The 27,480-nt window shown below is 39.6% G+C and overlaps 1 protein-coding gene across 4 annotated transcripts in view; it reads left to right on the top strand.

Annotated features, from left to right (window-relative positions):
* Prkacb (protein kinase cAMP-activated catalytic subunit beta) overlaps positions 1 to 27,480 on the top strand; it is an 86,106-nt gene that overhangs the window by 45,062 nt on the left and 13,564 nt on the right. For all 4 annotated transcript variants that reach the window (XM_021197075.2, XM_021197074.1, XM_021197076.2 and 1 more), the window contains exons 2-8: positions 11,675 to 11,736; positions 13,532 to 13,660; positions 17,823 to 17,921; positions 18,800 to 18,882; positions 21,715 to 21,841; positions 23,045 to 23,140; positions 24,269 to 24,391. In XM_021197075.2, coding sequence (XP_021052734.1) covers positions 11,675 to 11,736; positions 13,532 to 13,660; positions 17,823 to 17,921; positions 18,800 to 18,882; positions 21,715 to 21,841; positions 23,045 to 23,140; positions 24,269 to 24,391 — 719 coding nt within the window. The remainder of the gene's footprint in view (positions 1 to 11,674; positions 11,737 to 13,531; positions 13,661 to 17,822; positions 17,922 to 18,799; positions 18,883 to 21,714; positions 21,842 to 23,044; positions 23,141 to 24,268; positions 24,392 to 27,480) is intronic.

Here is a 27,480-nt window from a genome sequence, read left to right as displayed (position 1 = left end):
TCATAGGGCAGGAGCTGTTCACTTCAAGCAAACCTGCAGCTAAAAATAGACACACTGTTGTCAGAGAGAGTGTTTGCTCAGAGCATCACTCATTAGCATCTCTGCTGAGCCAGAAAGGGCTGGTCCAGGTGTCCATTATAGAGGGAGCCTTATGTGGCCCTGTGATGACAGGGTTCTTGCCTAAGACATGTAGGATTGGCTTCTGGATCAGAAAGATTTGGGCTTTTTTTTTTTTTTTTTAAAGTGGTATAGTGAAGACATTCAAAGCCAAAGAACCTTTTCTTCATAAGTAGAGATGACTTCATTAAAAGGAGGAAATGCTCTTTATCCTGCTGCAATCTAAAATTACCTTCTTCAATGCTATTCATGTTATAGAGTGGCGTCTGATACACAAGGAGTTGTCTTACATGCAAAATGTTAAGAATTGACTGGACAATTATGTTCTTGTTTCCAGAATAGATATTCTGATTTAGTCCTTGAAATTTAGGCTGATACTGTGAAATCAATGTGTTCACATTTCTTAGAATTCTGCAAATATGAAAGCTGGTTATCATGCTATTTATTTATTTGAATAAAGCTATGTTCCTTTAAAGGTTTGCACATAACCTTAGACTCTTTACCAAGCGCTGTGGTGCTGGTAGATCTTGCCGTCTGATGTTTCAGTGGAGGGCATTGCTGCGCCTCCTGTCTTGTTTTAAGCTATGGCTGAAAGGTTTATGAGCTTGATCATAGTCGCCTTTCCTACAGCCTTTTCTACCTCACAAGTGTGCTAGTAACAAGTAGATATTGGCTTCTCCAGGAGATTCAATCTTAAATAAATTCACCCCTGCTGTGACTTGAGTGCTCTAGCCATTTAAATATGGTAAATTATAAGTGTGACTTCATTAATAAAAATAATCAAATATTGGGCCATTTTATCTGAGTCTAAAATTATGATGAGTTTCTGTGTGTGGTGCATACAGCTAGCTATGTTTATGTGGAAATAGCTGTAAAGCTTTCCTTTCTCCTTCCTGATAATTACGTGTTCATCCCTGAGAATCTGCCTTTGGCCCTCTCGGTGCTGCATTTTCTGAGTGATCTCATCCCTGCCCACGCCTCCTCACTACCTGAGACGTCCATAACAAGAGTCAGCTTCGCCTCTCTCCCTCAATATCTGTTCCTTTATCTTTGATCCTCACTTCTCTTAGTGACTCAACCCACATGAGAAGTAAAGCCAGAATCTGGGGTTGTTTGTAACTTGTCACCCTGGTTGTGTATATGCTCATTTAGTTCCATTGATTGTGCATCAGGAGTTTTCTCCAGACCCAGTAACACTGGGAAGGCCTTTAGAACTGGGCACCAGTCTCTCTTTCAGCACACTTACACTGACTGACTTCGTGTTTCACGTCTCTCCAGATGATTTTTCATACTGATTTTTAAATTGAAATAAGTCCATTTCTTAATACAATGTGAAACTTGCAATTCTGGAATTGCAAATCTGGAATCTAAAGATTAAACTCCTTAGCAAGTTAGGGGAGATCCACCTGTGCATCATGTATGAGTGATGATCTTCAATATTTATATTCCTTGTAGAAATCACACAAACCATAATAGCTTTCAGTACCTCCATTACAAACTCTGAAGGTGATGTTTCTGTACTTTCAAAGCATAAAAGCAAATGATATATTTGCCTGTGAGTCTCTGACTCTAGATCTGGACCCTAAGTGAAAGCCATCCCTTGAGGACTTTAATTGTCCTCATCCACTCTTTCCTTTCTCTGCTATCTAAAGATTGCTTGTAAATGTAAGAAGAGCCTTGGCTGCCCCCTTGATTTCATTTGGTGAGGATTTTCTCTTGTTAAGCAAGTTTTGTGAAAAAATTGTAAAGGAGTTCTCCCAAAATTCAGCTGGGTTCCATAAGGCCCTCTGACTAGAAGACATGGCAGAGCATACACAAATATAGGTGTTGTCAGAATGCAGAAACTGTTGCGTTCCGAGGCAAAGGGAGAGCTAAGCTTTGACGAGGACTGGCACCGGTGAAGGAGCCTGGAATTATAACACCTTTCTCAACTTTTCTTTCTGAGACCACGTGATTTCTTTATTTTCTCTGTGTCTGATGTTCTATCATCACAGCATGTAGCAGGTTACAGTACTGTTTGTGTAAGATGGAGCTGAGTCATCTAACACATTGAGTTATTGTGCGCTCCTGGTTCACATACTAAATCCTATGTGAAAAACAGGAGCCAGGAAGCTGTGAAGAAGAAACATTAGTCAACAGGTCCTTTGTTACAGCTAGATAAGGGAAGCAAGAGCGGGTGTTCTGTTCACAGTGGGATGACTAGAGAGGATGATTCTGCATTCTGTTATTTCAGTGGAAGAAGATTTCTTATGATCTCACTGCAAAAATAGGCATGAGGAGACAGATACGCTCACTCTGATTTGCACATCATACAGTGCATCCACATATGGAAACATCATGTGACGCACTGCAAATATGTAGGAATTCTAAGCTCCTTGGGGAGCTTGCTTCTTGGTTCAGCTCAATTGAGGGTCAGTCTAAAGAAGAAAGCATTAATGAATGGTTCTCAGAAGTGTGTGAACCTAAACAGGAATGGGCAGCTGGTTAATTCCCCTCTCCTCTGTCAGACTGAAACACAAGAACAAGACAGTGAAAGCAGTGCTTTAGCCCCCAGGGGAGGACAGACCTCTACCCAGGAATGGACCAGACCAGATGACCACTATTCTAGAGTGGGTTTTGCTCTGGATTACTTGCCTTCAAGTAAGAGAAGCAACCATTTCATCCTCGCTGACTTCCCGGGATGAGGCTTGTGAGGAAATGGGTGCAGGACAACACTGCCTGTTGCTTCTGTGCTCCTCCCGGCCCTGTTGGGACAGCCAGGACTTCATTAGGTCATTGCAAATCGAAAAGATGGCCTTTGTTTTCTGGGTACAACAGGGCTCTCCCTTGCTGTGCTGGCACCAATACCAGCAAGTTGCTTGTGGTCCTGGACACTTACACATTTCTGTGTTGTCGTTAATGAGTATGAGTGTTTTGCCTGCTTGCATATATGTGATTACAGTGACCAGACACCAGATCTCCACCGGGTCTCCGGGAACTGGAGCGTCAGATGCTTGTGAGCCTCCATGTGGGTGCTGAGAACTCAGACTGGGTCCTCTGCAAGAGCAGCCAGTGCTCTTGACTGCTGAGCCATCTCCCCAACCCCTACAACCATATTTCTGAAAGTTGCTGGATTATTTAATTAATACACATACATATGTGCATACTGAGGAAAATACCCGGAACTTAATTTTAATAGCACCTATATAGAAAATGAGAGAGCCAAAGAAAAATACACTACTTTGTTTTAGATTTTGTGTAAAGATTTTAAAACCTTTCCATTGTTTGTGGATAAATAAGCAAAAAAAAAAAAAAGAAAGAAAGAAATGTGGAGCCTATAAAAAGGGTTACACATGATTAAAGGATAAAATTACAGCCTTTGATAGGAAAAGGATGAACTTATATTCAGAAATATTTGTTTAAAAAACTACAGATAGCATCTGAATTAATTCTTCAGTGTTTTAAGTGAACATAAAATCTATGAAATAAGACAGAAGAAATAATACTGAAGGGACTGGAGACATGGCTCAGCAGTTATAAGCCTTTTCTGCTCAATTGTAAGGACCTGAGTTCAAGTCCCAGTACCCATACCAGGCAACATACAATCATCTGTAACTACAACTCCCAAAGATCTATGGCACTAGCACACTTATGTGTATGTATATGCACACATACACATAGGCATTTGCATACACATTCATAAATAAAGTGAATCTTTTAATAAGAACAAGGCTGGGATGAAAAGAGGGGCTAAAAATAGAAAAGAAGCATAACATTGTGATAAGTAAAAATGATAAGAAAATTCGTGTGGTGCTTGCAAGATACGAAGCAATCTGAATTAGATCAGGAGAGTGTACACTGCTCATTGTAGGAAAGTAAATGAATGAGGTCAAGAGCCAGCCTCATGAAGGTCATGGGTAAGATCAGACTTAATGTGTATAGGCTGGGGAGGTGGCTGGCTCTGTGGGAAAGAGCATGTGCAAGCATGAGATTCCAAGACCCACATAAAAGCTCAGCATGGCTTCATGAGCCTATAACTACAGCATTGAGGGCAGAAACAGGTGGCCAGCTATTATCACCAAAACAACTTCCTTGTGGTTCAGAGAGTGATTCAGTCTCAAAGCTGTAAGATGGTAGCACAGGTTGGGGGTGTGGGAGTGGAATGATACCTCGTCTCTATATGCACCTGCACACACACACACACACACACACACACACACACACACACACACACCACATGTATACAACCACAGATACATATAAATAAGAGAAATTGGCAGTGCAGTCTAGGCTCAGGAGAGTTTGAGGCCAGCCTGAGCTATTCAACCAGGTCCTGCCTCAAAATATACAGAATAGCAACTGGTGCAGCAAAGCAAGCCCTGTCTCAGCAAACAAACAGGAAAACCTACAAAGTGAACACTATGTTATATAAAAGCAGTCTACAGATTCACTGAGCAGGGTTCACATGAGGCAGTAAGAACAGAAGAGAAAGTAGTTGTTGTTTGTTTGTTTTGTTTTATAATTAATGAAAACAAGTTTTTGTTTTGGTGCCAGGGACCCCCAACAGCACCACCACACACCTAGCACATGGGAAAACTTAAAGCAAAACTTAAAGCCTGAATCTGCCAATCAGAAGTCAGCGTGCTTTGACGAAATCAACAAGATGTCAGTACCATGCACTTTCTGGTGGCAGGTTTGAATTTTAAGGTAACATTAATTGTCAAATATCTAGGTCTCCTTACATCTTAAAATCTCATGTGAAGCTTTCCAGTGAGGGGAGAGGAAAATCTAGAATGGAGACCGCATAACTTAGAGCTCCTTCTAAGGGGAAAACATAGTGAAGATCCAATACCTTAGAATGCTGAAGACTCTGGCAAGGACACCTTAAGAGAATTCTAAATTCACCAGAATTAAATTCCCAGGGTGCAGAAAGGTGGGAACTGGAAAGGAGCCATAAAGGAGCTGACTGACTGCACTGAAGAGACTTCATACCTCCCAGACCAAAGGTCTTTCCTTTTTGGTGGGGTTGAGACAGGGTCTCACTGTGTAGCTCTGGCTGTTGTGGAACTCACTGTGTAGAACAAACTGGCCTCAAGCTCCCAGAGATCTGTCTCCTGAGCACTGGGACTAAAGTCTGTGCCACCATGCCCAGCTAAGGACTCTCCCGTAAATGTCCTCACAAAAACAGAAGCTGAGCCCTTCAATCTATCCATCATGAGATTTCCTCCAGCACTGTGAGCAGTCAGGATCCTGAGAAGATGGTCATCTCGGTGAATGTGCTGCTTAGAAAACTCAACCTCTGCTGGCAAGATACACAGGAAGTTAACATGTCTTGGCTTGAGTCCCTGGGGTGTGTTTGTTCATGTAAGATGCCTCTTCCAAGAAATGACAATCAGCAGATTCCTCTCAAAAACATTTCAGGTTTAATGTATATTATTTTTGTGGTCTATGGACTGACAATAAAACATACTGTTGGAACAGATCCAGGCTGGTCACACACTGATACCAGCAGAAACAAATACAAAACCTCTGCTAGGACAGTCCCTATAGTAAGATCTCAGAGATTCAAGTCATTTATGGATCCCCATTTAACATCAATGACAAGAAGAAATGAAAACCATGTATGTCTCTGAGTTTCAAAATGCACAAAACACAACTGGCTTATTTAGGAGAAGTTACAAAATATAAAATTTATATATTTTATAAATAGAGAGATTTCTCAAAATACATAAAACAAGACTGGCCTATATGGGAAAAATTATAAAATATACAATTTATAGATTATATATAGAGTTTTCTTATATAGTCATTAAGAGAATAAAGAGAAATATAAAGACTGTTTATTACATAATTAAGCATATTCAACAAATTCCAAAGAGTAGAGATATATTTACTTACTTATAATATTTGACATATGTAATTGAGTTTAGTCATTAAAGGCTCATTAATAAACAAAAATATGTTTGCTTATTTTCTTAGCCTTTTACTGGTGTAAACAGACCCCGTGACCAAGGCAAGTCTTATAAAAGACAACATTTAATTGGGGCTGGCTTACAGGTTCAGAGGTTCAGTCTAGTATCATCAGGAACATGGCAATATCCAGACAGTTCAGGAGGAGCTGAGAGTTCTACATCTTCATCTGAAGGCTGCTAGCAGAATACTGGCTTCCAGGCAGCTAGGATGAGGGCCCACACCCACAGTGCCAATCCTACTCCAACAAGGACACACCTACTCCAACAGGGTCACACCTTCTAATAGTGCCACTCCCTGGGCCGAGCATATACAAACTATCACACTTACGGACTTACAAAATACCAGTAAATCATGAGCCAAGAAGTAACTTTTGTAAATTAAAATTCAACTATATATTGAAATTTATAGAGTATGGCTAAAATGGATTTTGAGCTCATTTTTAAGATAGCTTGTGAAGTGTTCAGGAAAAGAACTGTGTAAGCAGATCAGTTGGTGAAAATCCAGCACAGATAAATCAGAACTTGGAGGGGAGTGGTGGTGAATAACAAACATGAGAGAAAGGTAGTGGAATAGAAAATATGGACAAGAGCTAAATCTTTTCATGGAAACCATTTGTAAAGAACAGATTAAAGCTATACCCACCCCAGTTGTGGGTTCTAAGATCACAGTGGTAGAGTCTCTTGAATTGTCTGAGTAGCAGTCGCTTATGAATAATGACAGCTCTGGCTCTTGCCTTTCTCTTATCTTATTCTTAGTCTTTTTATTTTTAATTATTTTATTTGTTTACATTTCAAATGTCCCCCTTCCAAGTCTACACTCCATGAACACCCCACCCTCTTCCCCTCCCCTTGGCCTTAATAGAGTGCTCACGCATCCTCTCCCACCTCAGCCCTCTAACATCCTCCTCCTCTGGGGTATGGAGCCTCCACAGGACCAAGCCCCTCCCCTCCCATGGTCCTGACTGACAGTGCGTTAGTGAGGAGCAGTGGGCATGGGCATCTTTCCCCTGATGTAGCTGCAGGGATGTTCCAGATTCATGCTTCTTGCTTTCCTCTCTAAGACAACGAACTTAATGTTGTAGAAGATCACCTCAGCCTGCAATGTCCTCTCTTACAGCCTTGCCAGTCAGAGCAACTCTTTAGACTTCAAAATCCGGCACGAATGTGTCCTCTATGATGTTTCAGCTTACTGTCCAAGTGATACACATTCACATGTCTTTTGTCCCTACTATAACTTTCTTAGCTTCATGGTGTTAGGTTATTATGTTTATTAGATTTTTATGTAAGATATTATATAAAACAACATAAAATTTAAATAAATCATTTGCTTTATCACAAAAATGTTTTATTTTTAAGTATTAAGCCAAAATATTTAAAATATAAAGATAAAAACATGCAAATAACTGAATAGAAAGAATAATAGTAAATGCTTATTTTATTAAAAAGGAGTTGCCTACCAGATATGTCTGAAGAGGAAGAAGCGTGCACATGAAAATTGAATGATGCTTAAATTACACTTACAAAGCAGTATGTTAGGATAAAGTCATTTATATATATTTGTTCTAAAATATTGGTAGAAATAAGATGTTAATATAAAATCTCACTTATTTGGCTACATATATTTAAATAGTACACTTTAAAGGATAAAAAAATAAAACTAACAACTGTTAATACCAAAATTCGTTTCATTTTAATTTTCCTTAAAATTACGAGTGCTATCAGAGTTTGCAAGAGGCTCCTGGTTGAAGAGTGGCTTTTGAAAAGATACAGTTTGAATGAAATATTTAGTTGTGTTTTTGTTGTAGGCAGTTTATAGTCTGAGGGTTTGTTTTCTCTGTTCTCTCTTTTGTTTTCTTATACATTTTGACTGAATGTTGTCCTTCTATTGTACAAGATGTGATGGGGAAGATGAGATGCATCTTGTTAGAGACTCTAGAGGTCCACATCTGTAGCACTGTGTCTCGTCTTCAGTAATAAATGTACACGTTCTGCATATGAGATGGTCATGATGATATCTGGCAGTTAGACCTTGCTCAGTGTGACTCACCGCGTGTCATGACAGATTAGCAGCTATTCAGTTTATCTAGTACAGGCCACGTGGGTTTGTTCAGGGTCACTACTGAAACATTCTTGTTCATTGTCAAACTATGTAAACGGCATAGGTAAAATTATGCCATACTTGAAGTGCTAGTTAAATTTCCTATTTAAAATGAACTCTAATCTGACTCTAAGTTGTGACTTGCTTCCAATTAATGTACAAAGTCATCGGTGTCAGGAACAGAAAGTACTAAGAAATGAGGGTTTTTTTCTGTAACTGTGGAAGTCCATGAGACTTGTCTCTTGTTGCATCTTTCCTCATATCTTGGGTAGGTGACTAAGAAGCCCTGGGTTAGCATATAGATTCATTTGGTATGCTCTTTTAGAGTACAACATTGTAGATTCTAGAAATGACAAAAATTGAAGAGAAAATTATTTTATTTGGATAAATAAAATTGTCTGTGAATGAATTGATTGAGTTTTTGGTGTGCCCTGTTTTGCTCCATTATTAAACAATACAGAGCAAAACACAATTGCAGAAAAAAATGTTCCCTGAAGTGTTGATTCTAAGGATAGTCATCAATCTTCAGTTAGTTAGAAGCTTTGCTGAAGGTTCCTGATCACACAGCTATGAAGTTTTCCAAAAACTGTGTATTAGCTTGTTGCACTGGTTCAACTGGTAAATGTATATTCAGATCATATAATAGAAGAGAAGAAAACTGAAAATTGAGAGCCTTGCGGTGCTTGCTTTATGGCCCATTGAATGGAGTAGGGTCCAGTGTGAGAGCCTGAGTATCATCCCTCCCCCTGCTTCATTACCTACTAACATCTCAGTGGCAGCAAGGATGGCAGTGCCTATAGAAAAGCAGTTAGATGTTAAATCCACCCATGTCTGAAAATAATAATGTCCATGGCAAATCCGTGTGGATTGTCTGTTGTTTAAAGATCAATGAAAGAGAATCAATCGCAACTATTTTATTGAGAGCTGATTTGTCTTTGCATCTAAATAGTGTACATACATGCTAGAAATTCCATGTTTGTACATACTGCATATGACAAAAGCGTGTTTCAGGAACAGCCTTCTTCATGGTATTATTTAGTAACATTATAACTGATATATCCTCAGTTCTAAAAGAAAATGCCTTTATATGTTAAAATGGTACTGAAACTTATTATTTTACCAGTGCATAGTATGCATCTTAGTAATGTTTTCACATAAAACGTTTCTGGCTGTTTGCTTGCTCCACTATGACTTGTCAGTAAACTTAGAATACTCATGAGTGTAGAGAACATTTCAAAGCACAAGTGAATCCTGAGTAGCATCAAAGCCTTTCTCCGGGAGCACATCACAGACACAGGAGAGGAGACTGTTCCCCGCACACGTCTTTGTCATCTGTTCTCACTGATCACTGGCCTCCGTCCCCTTCAAACCTGCTCACGATAACACAACAGCAGCTGCCGCAGGACACTCAGGTTCTCTCTCTCTCTCTCCACTTCTCCCTTGTCTGGTCGATCTGAACTCTGTGGGAATCTGAGAGTTTGCACCATAACTTGCACAGTTCTGTTATACATGGGAACTGAAATATTTTTCAGAAGAAATTTAGAGATGTATTATTTTCAGAATCACCAAATACGGCTTTTTTTCAGAAACTACAGTTATATATCCTGATGTGTTTTGTTTCTAATTTAACTTACACCTATTATTTCCAAGTCATGGCCATGTGCAGACATCTCTATTCCATGAACCCAAAACAAATAAACAAAAAACTTAGTTATAAAATATAAAGCCAGACTTTTTGACCCTGGGGTGGTGCTTAGTGGTAAGAAACATGCTAGTCAGTTAATGTGAGAGCCCCTGACTGGAATCCTGGAGCAGACGCCAAACAAACGAGCTCTCTCCAGCTGTTGCTAGTATACTAACTTCCCAAAGTTCAGAGTTCAGACTACGACCCAAAACCTCTTGACTTTTCCAGTCCTACAATGAATTAGATCACGTGTTGGTAATTATGTGCATCAGTTAATTTACTGTTTTGGTACATGAGAATTTTAACTCTTAAAGTTAATTTTCTCTAATTTTAAAAACTAAGTATTTTGCAAATTCTGTATAATACAATACTTAGAAAGTAGTAAAACACTATTCCCAGAAATGCATAAGCTGGTGTTCTCTCAAAACTACCATTTATTATTGATACTCCTCGTTGTCAGCATATTAAAATGGCAGAACAGAATGGCAGGCGCCATCTTGGTTTGTGCTGGGCCATAGGTGTTGTCCTGTAGAGAAAATGAGAAAGAGTATGCAGACCACAAGGTGTATCAAGTCCCTGCTGTGCACGCTAGCTCTCTGGTTTGCCCTACTTAGGGATTTGTTAGGATGTTTTGTTGTTGTTTGTGTGAGACAGAGTCCTTGCCCTATATATAGCCTAGCCTTGCCTAGAAATCACAGTGTAGCCCAGGCTGGTCTTGAACATACACTGTAGTGCACCCGACTCAGCCTTCGACAAACTGGGATTGCAGACCCCATCATGCCTAGCGTGAATTCTGGCTGTATTCCAGCCACTCTTTGTTTCTAAAGTAGTGGCTGATGCAGCAGCTCATCTTCCCCAGCATCTTACTGTTCTGTGGCCTGTCACCCTGCTCTCTCCTCCATAGAGCCACACAGGGAAATGCCAGGATTCTGCTGAACAAAAGAGATAGTAAAGGGATCTTGTGTAATCCAATTTTATTCTCATTTTCACATAAAATAAGAATATATCATTTTTAAATGTTTATAGTTATTTGTTTCTAAACCATCAAAAATTTGTTTTAAAAACAGAAGCTCTTGTTAGTGAATTTGTGGGAGGAGTGTGTAAACGGGACATACTCTTAGTGACTCATCTTTGGCTAACAAATTTAACAATATAAACCACAGCTCTACAAATACAGCTATTATTAACCTTTATGTAAACATCTGCTTCTGTCTGACTTTATTTTAATGTAAATTTTAAATCAGACATTCAGTTTAATTTTTGTTAAAAGTTCACAGCTAGTTTTTAAAGCAGTTTGTATTGTAATTAGTGTTTTGTTCCTTTTGGGTTTTATGGGTTTGTAAATCCTGTCTGTACCTGTTAGTCTGTGGTTTCTCCTCTGCTCTGTGCTAGTGGAGAGACCACCGATCTAATGCGCAAAGCCTGTACCTGGAACTGCCTTTTCCCACAACCAGTTCTCAAAATACACAGACAAGACGTGACTATCCTCAGCTCACTCTCCAGCTTCCAGTGACCCCACTCACAGCTTAGTCAGTCACTAGGTTGTCATCAATTGATAGCTTGCACACGACTTCAGTATGTTTTCTGAGCATTGTGGTTACTGGGTTTGATGGTGTCAGAGTGGTCCCCATGTAGAGCAGTAGTCGAGGCCTTTAGAAGTGGAGACACCAGTAGCCCCCTGGGCTATCACACTGAAGGATACATGTGTCCTTACAACAGTTGCTCACACAAGGACATCTGTATTTCATATAGCCACATAGGATGTGTCTTCTTTATGCAATATAAGCATTCTTACCAGACACTATTTTCTTCTCTTTTTTCCAGTGAAAGAGTTTCTAGCCAAAGCCAAAGAAGACTTTCTTAGGAAATGGGAGAACCCTCCCCCGGTAAGGAAGCTGTGTGTTTTTCTGCAATTGGAAGTGAATTCATGATTCTTGTTTAACTTATTGCTACTTCACAAATTTTAGTTTTTAAGTGTTAATAGTAAACATATAATATGGTGGAAATTCTACCATAATGCTGTGCTATAATTCATTAATTGATAGTTTTATGGATACCTACATTTGAGAAGCAGCCATCTTTTCATAGAATCCCTTAAGGGAGGAGTTTGGTTGTTTTGTTTCTTGGCACAGCCTGGGAGTTGAACACAGGGCCTCATGTATACCTGCAAGTTTTCAGCCACCAAGCTGTATGCTAAGACTGTTGTAAGTGTTGATACTAATTCCAAATTGCTGTAATATAAGCTAAATACTTCCTGAAATATTTTTAGTTCTACTGTTTGTCACATGAAACATTAAAAAGGCAGCAAGGAGGGCATTCTTTTCTGATATGAAGAAAAGCAGTGATCAAACATGAAGAGATGGCTTGTTGTACACTGTTTGTTCCCACTACTTGAATGTGACTACATTCGCCATTGCAATCCACCTGTGTCAGGAAAACCAACAACTAGATGTAAAACCACAAATTTAATTCAATCAGAATTATAAGGACTTTTATTTTTGATAATAATTTCCCTAAATGTGAAATGAACATACAGTGCAAACACATTTATAAGTAAAATATAATATTGCTTTCCTTCTGTAATGATTCAGTAAGATGCCTCTCCAAAGCAGCATTTGTGTTACTGTGGAGATGAAATGACTGCAGTGGACACTGCAGTGTCCTGGTTTGCTGCACATAGAAGAACCATGTCACATCAGGCTTAGCTCAAGCTAAGGCTGCAGATTGAGCCTTGGAAACATTTTCTGAGATTTTCATGGGTGTTTTCATAACGAAGCCTAGTGAACAGATGGGTCAGCAATTACTACTTGTTGCTAGCACATAATTTGTTCCTAGCAATTTAGTTTTGTTGTAGCAGCAACAAATTTAATAGATTGATGCCTCTAATTTTTTGCTTCTGTGCACTAGTCAAAGCCAAACAAAGATGTTTGCTTAACAAAGCATCTATTCAACTAGGAGAAGAATCTGATTATTGTTCTGAGACTCTGGCTTTGGGTCTTTGTGCAATGAAGACATTTCTTCCCTTCCTGTTTTAGGTAATGCTGGGTTATCACAATCAAGGAAAAAGTCTGGGACCATACTCTGGTCTGAGACCATTACCTAGTCGTATGACTCTCACCCAGTCCTAAGGCTGTTGCCTAGCTTTCCAGCTGCTGTCCAGTTCTAGACACCTGCTTACTTCTGCAGCCGACACCTGGTTGTTGGCTGTAGTCTAGTACTATAGGCGTTGTCTAGTTCCCTAACTACATGCAAACACAACACCACTGTCCATGGAGGCATGAAAGAACTTATCTCTCCGTTTTCATTTGTACAATTATTTACAGATATTCTTTGACAACAACATGTTATTTGACTATAGGTTTATAATTCTTAAAATGTACAAGTAATTCATTAGCTGTGTTAGGAGCTCACATTGGAATTGAAATATGACCATTAATATTTTATTTCCTTTATTTTTATACTCCATTTTACAGAATTTTCTTTATTATTGGACTTTTATTAATCAAAGGAGAATATAGAATTAATGACTTGAAATTTAAAGAGTATATGTGCATTGTTTCTACATGGATAGCTACAAATTAAATTGTCTACCCTGATTATAGAAAACTGAAGTGATAATAATTATAGTCTTGTGGGAATTTCTAATTTAATACCTTATTGTATTTTTTAATACTTGTATAGAGTAATGCTGGGCTTGAGGATTTTGAAAGGAAGAAAACCCTTGGGACGGGTTCCTTTGGAAGAGTCATGTTGGTGAAGCATAAAGCCACTGAGCAGTACTACGCCATGAAGATCTTAGACAAGCAGAAGGTCAGTGACCTCGTGGCCTATCCCCTTCACTTTAAAATCCAGCCTGCTACTGACACCTTCAAATAATACTTGAGGTTGCTGTTTGCAATTGTATTATTTATTATGACTTTATTATGAAGTGGTTATGTGGGATTTAGTGTCTGAGAACATGTCATTTCTATAATTCTCAATAGATAATACATATCTCTGTGCACTAACAATATGGAATTCATATGTGCAGAACAAGTACCCCTCATGCTGCACTTGCATCCAATTATTATCCATGACTTTAGTTCATGTTCCTCCACTGCAGTTAATAGCAGACGCTGCCTTACTGACATGACTGGGTTTGATCAATTTAAAATATCAGTCAAATTGTGGAAAAACTGTAAAACCTATATTCTACATAAAAGAACTTCTCATTGTTTCTGAGCCAGTATAATAAATCAGGTTGTCTGAGGAACTTAGCATTTACCACCTTAAATAGTAAGCATTTTCTTGTAATCACTTAACAATTTAGGCAAGACCAGAGGAGTACTGGTACATGCTACTTAGTGCTTGCCTTAGAGAGACTAGCTTCTCAGGTTACTGGGGTCCTCTAGAAAACTGTTAGCAGAACCGTGGGGAAGTAGCCGAGGCACAGACATGTAGTGGAACTGACCTGTGAGAATGTGTGCCAGGGAACAGATGTGGAGTAACTTTGTCCTTTAGTAATACAAAGAAGCTCTACTTCTGACTCTACATTACCTAATAACCACATTTTAAGAAATAAGAAATAGATTTTAAAGGCTGGTTTGTTTAATGGCCCGGTGTTTAATGCTTAACAAATATAGAATTATTGTGGTTCATACTAAGATTTCAAAATCTGTTGTATATTTTACATTTTGATTAGCCATATTTTATGTTAAATAACTACACATGTTAGGCACCATAGCATCAGACTGTCCCAACCTTCATTTTTAATTGAAACTAGATTAATCTCTCACATGAAAAACAAATACTGGCTTACATCTCTGAAATTAATGGTAATGGTACACACATCGTTGTCAGCTGCCCTCAGTCACACATATTCTAACTGTTCTTCTTAAACAGTGGTTTCACTAACTCACTTCCTGACTATTTTAACCCCACACTTCAGATGTCCCAATCCATCTTCTCACTGTCTTCCTGCATGTCTCTGCCAAGGATCACCAGGCTAGTAACCAAATCACCAACTCCAGTGCCCTCTGCTTATCTTTCTTGGTTTTTCTTGGAGCATGTGACCATGGTGGCCATTCCTCCTGACACAATCCCACGCCAGCCCCTGGAAATGGGCCTCTCTCCTGATCCTGTCCCTACTTCTGGGGACTTTGTAGCATTTCTTTTCCTTTCTTCATTTAATTTCTCCCATGTTCTTTGAGAATTGCATTTCTCTAGGCTCTAGACTGGCTCTCTCTCTCTCTCTGTCCACCTGCCCCCACCCTGTGTGTGTGTGTGTGTGTGTGTGTGTGTGTGTGTGTGTGTGTGTGTGTGTCTGTCTGTCTGTCTGTCTGTCTGTCTGTCTCTCCCTTTGCTCATGTCACCTTTTCTCCCTATATATTCTTATCCAACACCCTCAACCCTTTCCCGGGCGCTCTGTTCCTAAGATGTACAGTCTGAGCATGGCGCTTTTCCCGGCCATTTAATTCCTGTCTTTATTCTGTTGATGAGGCTATGGATCTCAAGGAGGGCTACCAGCTCACCTGCTCACACTGTAACAAAAGACAGGAGGCTTCAGCTGCAGCTCTTATTTATAAACTTGTCATTATAATGTCTATTAAATGCTGTCAGGATAGCTTCTAATATGTCATCTTTCTTAACAAATTCATAGAATGCTTTATTTCAAAGATATTGAGAAGGTAATGATATTTACCATCCTCATCTTTAAAATATTTGTAAAGACATATTTAGCTTCTTCTTTTCGTACGTTAGAACCTGTGAAGTAATTTGGATAAATCATGGTAATGGGTATTTTGCAGAAAAGTAACTGCAGGTTGATGTCATTTCTGTTACTGCAATACACTGTGTCTTGGCATAAATTACTGTGAAAACCTTTATATTTGGATTTTTATTTAATTTGAGATAGTAATAAAATAACAATCTATAATAACCCACTTTGTCAGTAAGATCATAAAAATCATTCAGTTAGCTAAGCTTAGCTTCTCTGGCCTTAGAGTCCATGGGATTAAAATCAGTACAGAAATTGAGGCAGTCACATTACTTCTTTCTACAGTGCATCAGATACTGCCAGCATACACACACACACACACTCACACACACACACACACACACTTTCTACAGTGCATCAGATACTGCCAGCATACACACACACACACACACACACACACAAACCACCACCACCACCACACACACGAGCACAAGCAAACACATGTGCAAATATTCATACATGTCTGCATATATACACACATGTAACAAGCATGTGCCTGTTGTATCAGTAAATCTTCACAGTTGTATGTGGTATTGTTGTCCCTTTTCTAAGCTAACCACTGCTCTACATTATTTCCCAGTGTCTGACAGGTAGTAAGGTAGACCAGGATGTTGGCCAAGGTTTATCCAATTTCATGCCTTATTCCTCTTTATTGTCTCTTTAAAGCATACTTTATCTCCAAGATTCTTCCTTGTTTGATGCCCAGTCAATGTCAACTAGTTTCTTATAGCAACACCATGATTCCCAAGCTCTAGACTTCTTACTTGTATTTCCTTCCTCTCTGACACAAGGTTTTTTTACTCTACCATAGCATTTCTTTGACTCATCTGAAAGCCTGTGACATTTATTAAGTTTATTAAGTCAGAGTTGAGCTCTATCTTCCTACTTCCTAGCCTGTCATAATTGTCTCCCAAACTACACAGTAGTCTCTCACCTCATGCCATCATATGTGGTCTCTGTGGCTACTTCTCTGATTGAAAGGAAACATGATTTTCTGAGGGGAAGCAGATGCTGTGTGGCCTGTGTATGAATTTTGAAGCTAATATATGAACTTTATCTAAAGTTTTCTCTGACACATTCTTTACCATGTTTTCAGAAGCACTATCTATCCTTAAGCATCGCTAAATGAAACCAGCATTCTTGCTTGTCTCCACGTGTTTTCCCTTTTGGGACTGGTCCTAGGGGTAACCTGGACCCAGCTTTTCTTCCATCTCTCCTGAGCCTTTACTGTCTGTCTAGCTTTTATAGTCATCTCAGCTCTTATTGTTTTTTTTTAAATAAGTTGTAGTAACAGCTGACACTTTTTTGAGCTGTTACTGTGTGCCAGGCAGTAAATTAACCATGTGACTTGTGTCATATACCATGACATTTTAAAAACGTCATCATTTTAGAGACGAGGATTCTGTCCTCAGCCTCAAGTAAGCCATTTCTCTGCTAATAGCTTATGAAATCATGGCTGTCATTTGCCGGCTGCTCATGTATTGCTATTTACATATTGATGCGTCTGTCAGGTGTGAAGGCAGACCCTTCTTAGCCTGTCCCTTCAGTGTCATTGTTGATGGTGTATAATAGCAGATGAGCACAATTGAAAGTAAATTCAGTTTAAGTGGCTAATTAGTTAAACTTTTCATTAAAAAGTGGCTAAGCGCGTATGCCTTACCAGTTTATGTATTTTGAATTAATGTCAATCTTAATCATATATCTCATGTGAATATAGTTGACTTCCTTGATCTTTAATTTTCTGCTACTTACTGAGATAATGATTTGATCATGTTGTTAGCAGCAATATTTTTCACATAGTAGCTTTTAAAGCAATGGGTCTGCTTTTTGTTTCCATTTAACCCTTGTTTTTAACTTGATTTATAGTTGACTGTTTTGGGGTTTTTTGTTTTTTGGTTTGTTTTTTTTTTTGAGACAGTATCTCACTACATAGCCTAAACTAGCCTTGAACTTATAGTACTCTTCCTGAGTCTGCCTCCCGTGCGTTGGGATAGCAGACACACGTCAGCACAGCTGGAGCATACTCGACCAGAAGACAGGCCGGGACTCGCTAGGCCGCACACTTGACTCTTTCTTCCCTGGTGGTTACTGGTTCCTTTATTGAGGTCTAGTAATTCTGTTCATCCATTGTGATTATTACATGCAAGATAGTTTTCTTTGAAATGATAATAGCATTTAAATTTGTTGAAATACACTGAAGTCTCTGTCGCCTTGCAGGTTGTTAAGCTGAAGCAGATAGAGCACACTCTGAATGAGAAGAGAATACTGCAGGCAGTGGAGTTCCCGTTCCTCGTTCGGCTGGAGTACTCTTTTAAGGTCAGTTGCCCCATTAGGAAATGCCTAATGAAGGTATTTCTACTCAGATATGCTTTTGACATGTGAAACAGTAGGAGAAGTCTAGTGAAATAATAAAACTAGAGAGTGAACATGAGCAAACACATAAAGCCATGTGTGTGATTAGCCCATTATGCTTGCGAGCTTGGGCAACATTGGGAGAGTTCAGCTTCTCTCTCTGGTGCAGTGATGCACGAATGGACTAGTCAGTCTTATGCTCATTCAAATGAAGATGTTGTACATGTTCTACAGAGCTTAAACCCTTCCTGTTATGACCTGGAGATTTTCCTTCATGTACTAATTTGTATTCTGGGCTTTTGTGGTTTTATTGTTGCTGTTACTTTGCTAACCAGGGAGAACAACCTCTGTGCCACTGTTGCTAAGTCAGATAAAGTGGAGGGTTGATCCTTTAACTCTGAGCCGCCCTGGTTCCGTGGAGTAATGCATCTCAGGACTGCTGAGTCACAGGCGGCACCTTGCCCCTGCCTAGTCCTTAGAGTAGTACAGCCATCCAGCTTGCAAACAGAAAATGTAAATATTCTTATTAGCTTTTCCAAATTGTTTTTTAATGTTATTATTTCTTTGCATATGCTGTGCTAGTATGTCATTCCTATAATATTTCATTATTCTGAATTAAATGTCCCCTTCAAGAAGAGGAAAAGCAGAAATCTCAGGTTTCTTTGTGGCTGGAATACTAAGGGGTAGAGATGAGTGTGGAAAACTAGAGCACTTTTTACTTCTTGTCTCTCCCACTCATTTCTATTGATCTGTTAAATGGATTTTGACTTTGCCCTTTCTAATTGACTATGCTGTCATCTTAAAAATGTTTCTTATAATTGGTACTTGTTATTTGTTCATAGGATAATTCTAATTTATACATGGTTATGGAATATGTTCCTGGGGGAGAAATGTTCTCACATCTAAGAAGAATTGGAAGGTTCAGGTAACTAGTGCTCACACACATCTTCCTTCCTTGAGTCTTCCCATGCTTGTGTTTATTTTAAGCCAAAAATACATCTGATTTAATTAACTCATATTTTATCCATAGAAAGTATTAGGTGAGCACAGTAATAGGAAGCTATAACATATATGAGCTTTACATTTCAAATGAGAACATCATGAAACTAATTTAGATATTCTTCCACTAGTAAGTATTATGACTTGATTTGAAGAATTTCTAAACATTAAAAAAAAATTAAATTTAAAAAATTAACATGTTTTGAAAAAATAATAGTATTTGAGACATATAATAACACATGCTACATGATTCTTAATAATACTTAGTGAGCATTTATAACAGAAAATTGAATTAACAAATATGAAGAAGAAGACATAAAAGTAATAATGATTATGGTGGTGGATGAGGTTGTGTTACAAAGTCTTTTTAGACTTATATTAAAGCTTTTCTCATGTTGAGTTCCTTAAATACAAAACCCTGTATGTATACACACACACACACACACACACACACACACACACACACACACATATATATATATATATATATATAAAATTATATACACAATTATATTTACATATATAATTAGTAATGTACCAAGTTATTACTAACATGCTTCAGTTTTTATCTATGTACAAGGTTCATAGCGACAACTGTTAATTAGTAATCATTTATAAAATGTGTCTAAGATTAAGACCAGAATAAGTTTCACTCAGTATTCAGAATTCAGTTAAACTGAAGTGTGAGTTTCCGTGGACTGATGACTGACTCATAGTAGATCGTAGAGTTGTGTCATCATAAAAGAATAACACAAGCCGGGCGGTGGTGGCGCACGCCTTTAATTCCAGCACTCAGGAGGCAGAGGCAGGCGGATTTCTGAGTTCGAGGCCAGCCTGGTCTACAAAGTGAGTTCCAGGACAGCCAGGGCTACACAGAGAAGCCCTGTCTCGAAATAAACCAGAGAGAGAGAGAGAGAGAGAGAGAGAGAGAGAGAGAGAGAGAGAGAGAGAGAAAGAGAATGAATAACACAGAGGCAGCCATTTGTTATGTGAGCTGACTGAGCCTAAGCCAAGATGCATTTATTGACCTGTAGTGCAAGGGAAACCTAGTATGTATGGAGACTGTGTAGTGAAATGTGGCTGCTCTTTAACGTTGATGATCTTCTTTTACATGCTGTCTTCACCTCTTTCCAATCCCCCTGTCTAAGTGGTCCTGCTTCGCCCTTTGTTCTGTGACTCTAAGGAAGTCCTAGATACTTAAAGTATTGCAATCATGCTCTTGTCCCTGTAGTCATCCTGTGCTTACACTGAAATGCCATGCCCAAACCTGTCCTCTATGCACTGCTCCCTTTCTGTAAGCACTTGTCTCTTTACTGTGAGGCTGCCCATATCTGTGTTTGTCACGCCCCACCTGGAGCTGTAAGGAAAACAAGCTGACTAAAATAATTTCTGAGCTCACATTTGCTGTATGTGAACCCTAAGCACTGCATATTCTTACCAAGGTACTTAAGTAATGGCTCACTCTAGTCAGTCATTTGAGTCTTGACTTAGACTGGTTCTGCACTTAAAGCTGCTTTAATGTATTGCATTTAGAATATTCTCTTACATTTCAACATTTTAATTACTGGATTGATACACTCTCTATATTTCTTCACACAAGCATTAGGTTGTATAAACAAATAAAGGCAACACCAAGCAGACCTCATATTTACAGATGACGAGAGAAGATATAACGGGGCCTTCCAGAGCAAATTCTCAGAACTTTTGAGGTTGCATGCCCCAAACCAGGGGGAGTCCCCCAATATCTACTCCAGAGCCCCCCTCATTCTTTATTGCCTTGTTGGGACCTGGCTGAAACTGGAGAGGCATTATAAAGTACCTCTGCTTATTCCTGAAATTAGCCGCTTTTCTTGGGTACCTGAAGTGAGTGTGGCAAGGAAGGACCTGTGGAATATGCTGATGGGCACAAGGAACAGCAGGTGTCCACGTCTTCTTAGGTATCTCTGATTCTGCTGCCATCCCTTGAAATTCTATCAGTAATTGAGGTTGTTTATTAAAGACACAAATCTGAAAATCATAAAAAATTATCAGGCAGATTAGCAAACACTCAATGAATGTTTTTGAAAATTAACTACAAATTCTAATTAGAAATTTGGTATCCATTTTCAAATAATTCTAAGGTTATAGCATGAAAATTACACTGTTAGAGTTTTTAGATGTATGACTTAGGTACAAGAACTTCACCTGGTTTTTACAAACACACAGATTGTGTCTATGTGACTATAAACATGCCCAGTTGGAGATTAGGAAACTCTAGTGACAAGATTGTCTATATAGTTCTAGATGGGATTGTGTGTGTTCTTACTAGGTAAGATATGATGCTGAGCATGTGCCAGTCAGTTAGTAGTAGCAAGTACTTCTGAATAGGGGAACAGGTTGCTCTCAGATGAATGCAGTTAAGCAGTTCTGCAGAATGAAATTCCTTAAACCCTGGACCTGGGTGAGGAAAGTGAATGGAGCCTGTGACCTGGTAACTGTGGTGGGGGCTCTTCTAGACCACAGAGTGGCCGTTTGCTTTTCCATCCTCTCAAGGGCAGCTGTATTTACAATGACATCACCAGCTCCCAGTTTGGGCAATGATAACTTGCAATAAGATGTGTTATTTGAAGGCTATAGATGGAAAATGACAAATTCTTTACCAATATTTGAATAAGGAAACCCTCTTCCCAAATACATACACTCCATTTGCATTTAGTGTATAATCCACGAGTGAGCATTCTTCACCCGTTTCTACAGGAAACTGCTTTCTCTTTTCCAGTGAGCCCCACGCCCGTTTCTATGCAGCCCAGATCGTGCTAACGTTTGAGTACCTTCATTCCCTCGACCTCATCTACAGAGATCTCAAGCCGGAAAACCTCTTAATTGACCACCAGGGTTACATCCAGGTAGGATTGGATCACATGACATGGACACTGAAATAGCTTCACACATTCTGCCTCAGCTGTCAGTGTTTGATGGATGGGTTGGTTGGTTGGTTGGTTGGTCAGTTGGTTGGCTTAGTTTGAAGGGGAAAATTGGTTCTATCTAAAAGGCTTGAGTGAGTTGACAGCTCTGCCTTTACAGGTGAGTACATCACACATGAAGAAGCAACCTGTTTGTATCCCCTAGAGTCAGTGGCTGTGAGCTAAGCTTAGGCTCCTGCCAAAAGAAACAGTGTAGCTAACTGTGTGAGTAGTCGTGGGTGTGGGGAATCCTGTGTGTGTAGCTCGAGCCTCTCAGTTGGAAAACCCCAATCAAAACTGGTCCAATCGGAAATCCGTTTGTACATTGTCATCTCACCCTAAGTGGAGAATTGCTCAGGTGACTTCATGTGACAGGTGTGATCAGAGTCAGGTGCCCTGATGAGAGTGTTTGCAGTTCGTCCAGGCTGTGGCTCTGCATTGGCTACAAAACATGAATTCTTTGTCTGCCTCCTTACCAGGATCTCACTGCTCATTTGGAATTATTAAAAAAAAACTAGAAAAATCCAAACCTCTAAACACTCTTGGTACCAAATACTTTGGATAAGCAATAGTCAATCTGTGTTGCCTCTTTAAAAACTAATATTAACCCTGTGAATTATACATACTCTTATTGTCACAATCTCAAAGTTAATGAGCCTCAGTCATGGCCAGGTACAGACAGGAATGGAAGAATTAGAATTTTAACCCAGAAAGTCTAGCAGTGTTTACCATTCAAATACATGACTGGCTGAGACCTATCTGCAGGCACAGCAGTTAATGGCTGTCTTTTCTCTAGTTCCTTTAGTAGCTTGAAGCCACGACTTTCCCTGGCTTACCTGTCAGAGGAGTGTCTGCAGAGGACGGTCCACATCACAGGCAGAGCCAGACAGGACTTTGGGTGTTTCCACCGCACTCACTTTGTATTGGACCTCTGCCGTTTGTTCCTTGTTTTCACTGTGAGGTGCACAGGTCTATGTCCTGCCACTCTAGAGTTGTTTTTGTTTTGAGAAGAGATGGGGTTTCATGAATTACTGCTAATCATGTGGACTTTTTTTCATGTATATTATTTTAATCTTGAATTTGGATTTGAGTACAGTACCTCTGTGCTCTGTGAGTGAGTTTTCACATTTCTGTTTCCCTTCATAGGTCACAGATTTCGGGTTCGCCAAAAGAGTCAAGGGCCGAACTTGGACATTGTGTGGCACCCCAGAGTACCTGGCCCCGGAGATCATCCTCAGCAAGGTACTGGGTGTGACTGGCACACACAGGCAGAAGCTCGCAGTCCTTTAAGTTATGAATCCAAACCTGCCAGGGCAGTCTGCCTAGCGCTGGCCATACATCTCTAAGTTGTGTTAGTTTTGACTCTGAGTTGTGATGGAGCAGAGTAATGACTCAACCTTCAGTGCAGCCCAAGCAGTCCTGGTTCTTCCCACCAGGAAGGGTCCCAGTGCAGAAGGCTTGTTCCAGGCCCCTCCCAGATGCTGAGCTAGGGACAAGATGGGTCAGTTGTCAGTTCTTCCTTTGTTTCAAACTCACCACCTAAGTGAAGGGATGTTTGAAACATCTTAACAACAAGCCAAGCATTGTATAATCTTCAGTTGGCACAGACCATGGCTGATAGCAAATGCTGTGTGAATGTATTCTGTATTGAGAGTGCGTTGATCTAAACATTATCACTCTTACACATTGCTCAGCGTGTGCTTTTTAGTGAGCTTGATGAACACATGGCAAAGGAAGCAGGTCAGAGCCTCTGACTTGCTTTTCCTCACAGTGCACTCTCTAAGCATGCCTCTGCCTGGGTACACTGCTCACACAGCCTGCGCAAGAGGTAAGACGTGGACACGCAAGGAGCAAAATTCACATGACTTGGACACTACTGCTGATTAGAGGCCACAGTCAGTTTTAAGTTTTCAAAGGATACCGAAATAGACGTGATGATATTAAGTGTTTCTGCCATCCAGACCCCAGAATGTAGGCTGTTCGGAAGTTGGTTCCATTTTTTGCTATTCCAATAATACTATTTTGTTTTAGAATTTCTGACTTTTCTAGCTATACTGTGCACACCTGATGCCTAGGGCTGTGGCCTAGGATGGGCCTCATGCGGTGCTTCGCTCTATTTCCCTCTCTGCTGGCAGCGTTATTCTCAGTGATTTTTAGGACTCAGATTCAGCAGTCCTTCCCAGTAGTAACACATCCAATATCTGGAAATGCTTTGCTTCATTTAATTAAACTTGCCCTGATAGGTTTGATTCATTTATCATACTCTGCTCTACACAGCTGCTAAAAACCTGCTACAATCATGCTCATACATCTCCAGATCATTTTGAAATTACTGCTGTCTTAGTGTTCGCTGATGCTGCTCTTTCCCAGGGTTATAATAAGGCCGTGGACTGGTGGGCATTGGGTGTGCTGATCTATGAGATGGCTGCTGGCTACCCCCCATTCTTTGCTGACCAGCCAATTCAGATTTATGAGAAGATTGTTTCTGGAAAGGTAAGTCTACTTATTTCTTCCTCCCGGCTGTCTGTCCATGAAGTTGAAGCTGCAGATTAGAGCCATATCATGATGTCAGGTCACTGCCCCAAGCTGCTGGGAGACAGGAACTCTGTATTGCTGTTCCTGTAGACTAAAGAGCTACTGGACAAACAGGTCAACAGGGTCAGAATAAGAAGCCAGCTAGCTATGATTGTCATTATTCTCAGTATTCCTGTAGACCAGAATTGTAATCTCATGGAATTTATACTTGACATTTTAAGAGCTGTCTTTATGTAACTGTTCTAAAAATAGATGTCTTATTTGAATTACATCAAAATTAAAAGTCAAAATAATTTGGATGGGCCTTTTCTAAGAATTCACAGAATTGAGTTCAACAGAATTGCTTATGTTTAATGTGATTATAATTGGGGCTGATTTTTAGCAAGTAGGAAATAATAATTATCCTTGATCATGAGTGGACTGAGAATGTAACACTGTCCAAAATTACTCTATAAACTTTTCTTTTGCATTTTTAGTCTCTAATTTGTCTTGCAAAAGTATTTGCTTAGCGTCATTCCTTCTCACCTTAGCTCATGCTTAGGCGTCTCTGAAATTACTACTGCCATTTTCAATAGCGAAGGGAAGCAAGTATTCGCAGCTTTGGGAGCTGAGAGATAGCACTGCAGGAAAGGGCAGCTTTTCCAAGCCCAGGGACCTGAGTTCACAGACAGAAGGAGAAAGTTAGTTCTTGTAGATTGTCCTTGTGTGCCCTTCCCCCACAGGAAGAAGTCTATGTAATTAGCCTCAGAGCACAGGAGGAGGCACCCTGCTTAGCCCTTACCCCACACCCCACACCCCTCACTCCCCTCACTCACCCTTTTGTTTTTAGTGAAGAATGGACCTGTGGCTCTAACTAATATTGCCCTGGGGTGCATACACTTACCGGTTTGGTTATTGTTGTATTTTATGACCCTCTTAGGCAAGGCAGAGATAAGTTTGATCAGCCTAGAAGTAAAGTCTCCATTTCTTTCTAACCAACCGGATCCACACTTGGCATTTTGGAAAGCTGAGCTTAGCATCAGGGTGTTTAAATTTTACCATGTTAAATATTCACAATGTACCATGAGTATCCAATAACATAATAATGTATTATGCTAGGATCCACAATGAGACTGCTAGGAAAGACTCCGTAGACTGTCTGTCCAACAATTGGGGATCGCTGCTCCACATAGCAGTGTCATTTCCAAATTTCACAGTGTGTGTGCTCTCTATGAGAGTTAGGAGAATTTTTTTCCCGGTATTTTATTACATTTTCTCGAGATGCTGTGATGCCAGAATAGTATTTACAAAATAGTGGGCTCACCATCGACATTAAAACCTTAACTTTGTCACGGGTAAAAAGCAAATACCTCTTGCAAGTAAATAAGCTGAGACTAGTGTTCAAAGAGGAACAGTGTTGACATGATACAGGCAGTGGATAGCAGCCTTTCTTCTGAGGGACAGGAGCTCTGCTGGTCTTGTTACACTTAGACTTCTGTACCTCAGGGCTCTCAATCATCATGGTTGTTATCTCAGAGTATGAAAGTCACTGTAAGAGTGTTTAGTATGCATGAAGGGAAGGGAAGCAGAGTGAGAAAGCTAGTAGAGAAGGAAGTGACTTTGTTTGAAGAAGGTTGGGCAAGAGAGATTGCTTACCTCGCTGGACTTGCAGAGTTCCAGGGCGTGGTTCCCAGCATACACATGGCAGCTCAGGGTCTCTGGTAACTTGAGTTCTGGGGGCATCTGATGCTATCTCCTGACTTCCACAGACTGCTGCACACACACCACAAATAAAGTCATGCAGGTACACACACGTATGCATAAAAAGAATAAGTAAATAAATCTTTCAAAAGAAAGAATGTGAAAAGTAAATACTATTAGAAGAGAATAAGAGCCCAAGGTCATGAAGATGGTTGAAAAAACTGAAATATATAAAACTATAAGAGGAGGGTATTTTATTAATGCAGAGTAGAAATATAGCCAGAACAGAAATTTGGAAATTATAGGGGTGTTTTAAATAATTTAATGGAGGTAATTATAAAATTCCTGAACCTTTACTATACAACTTTTATTTCTTCTTCATAAAAGAAATCAAATTATAGCAAAGAGGCTGTGTAAACTAAATTTATGTTTACTTAGAACAGTTGTTCCAGTTAAAACAAATGCATGTGTCTTGGTCTGATTGACCTCAATTTGACAGTCATTCTCCCTTGGGTAATATGTTTTCAGCTGTTTGTGAATTTTTTTCATTTCATGTCTAATTTTAATATTTTGTACTCAATAAGTGAATATGTTCTAAATAGATAACCATGTAAAATGTAACCACACTTTTAAAATAGCATAATATGTGACATCATTGTAGGATGGTTTCCATCATTTATTTGGAAGTACAGCAGATGTTCGATGTTGTCATATTTAGCTGAAGGTTAGACCCTCTCCCCTTGTTAGACAGTTTCTACCATTTTCCTGTCCAAGGTCACATGCCATGTTACCACCCTATCATTTTAGAATCTGTACAATGTACCATACAAGCCATTGTCCCCAGTTCTCCCATAATACTGTTTCAGCTTCAGATCCAAGCAGAAGTCTGTCCATCCTGCAAGACTGCTACTGCCTCTGTTAGTACACAAAATCCAAACTGGATGTTTACTAGCTTTTAATTTTCATAGCTCATCTCATTAAAATCCAATTTTAGTCTTATATTTGGGTATTCTATATTTGTAGTTTTAATTTCAATCTGGTTTTTCATGATAGGAGAATTGATATGTGCCTATGCTCTTAACACTGGGAGAAGAGGCGAGATGTTAAGGAGTTTAAGACCAAACCGGGCTACATGGGATAATAACAGAAAGGGAAAAGGACTAGCTTCCTCTGATCTTTTCAAAAGCGAATTACCTAAGACAAGAACGTCACATCTGTCCTGAAGCCTTGTTATAAGATAGGTGCAATGTTAAAATTAAAACAAAAATTATTGAGCCGGGCGTGGTGGTGCACGCCTTTAATCCCAGCACTCGGGAGGCAGAGGCAGGCGGATTTCTGAGTTCGAGGCCAGCCTGGTCTACAAAGTG

This window comes from Mus pahari, chromosome 4, assembly GCF_900095145.1.
Source record: "Mus pahari chromosome 4, PAHARI_EIJ_v1.1, whole genome shotgun sequence".
Classification (NCBI taxonomy): domain Eukaryota; kingdom Metazoa; phylum Chordata; class Mammalia; order Rodentia; family Muridae; genus Mus; species Mus pahari.
This window is presented reverse-complemented; position numbering and strand designations above follow the sequence as displayed.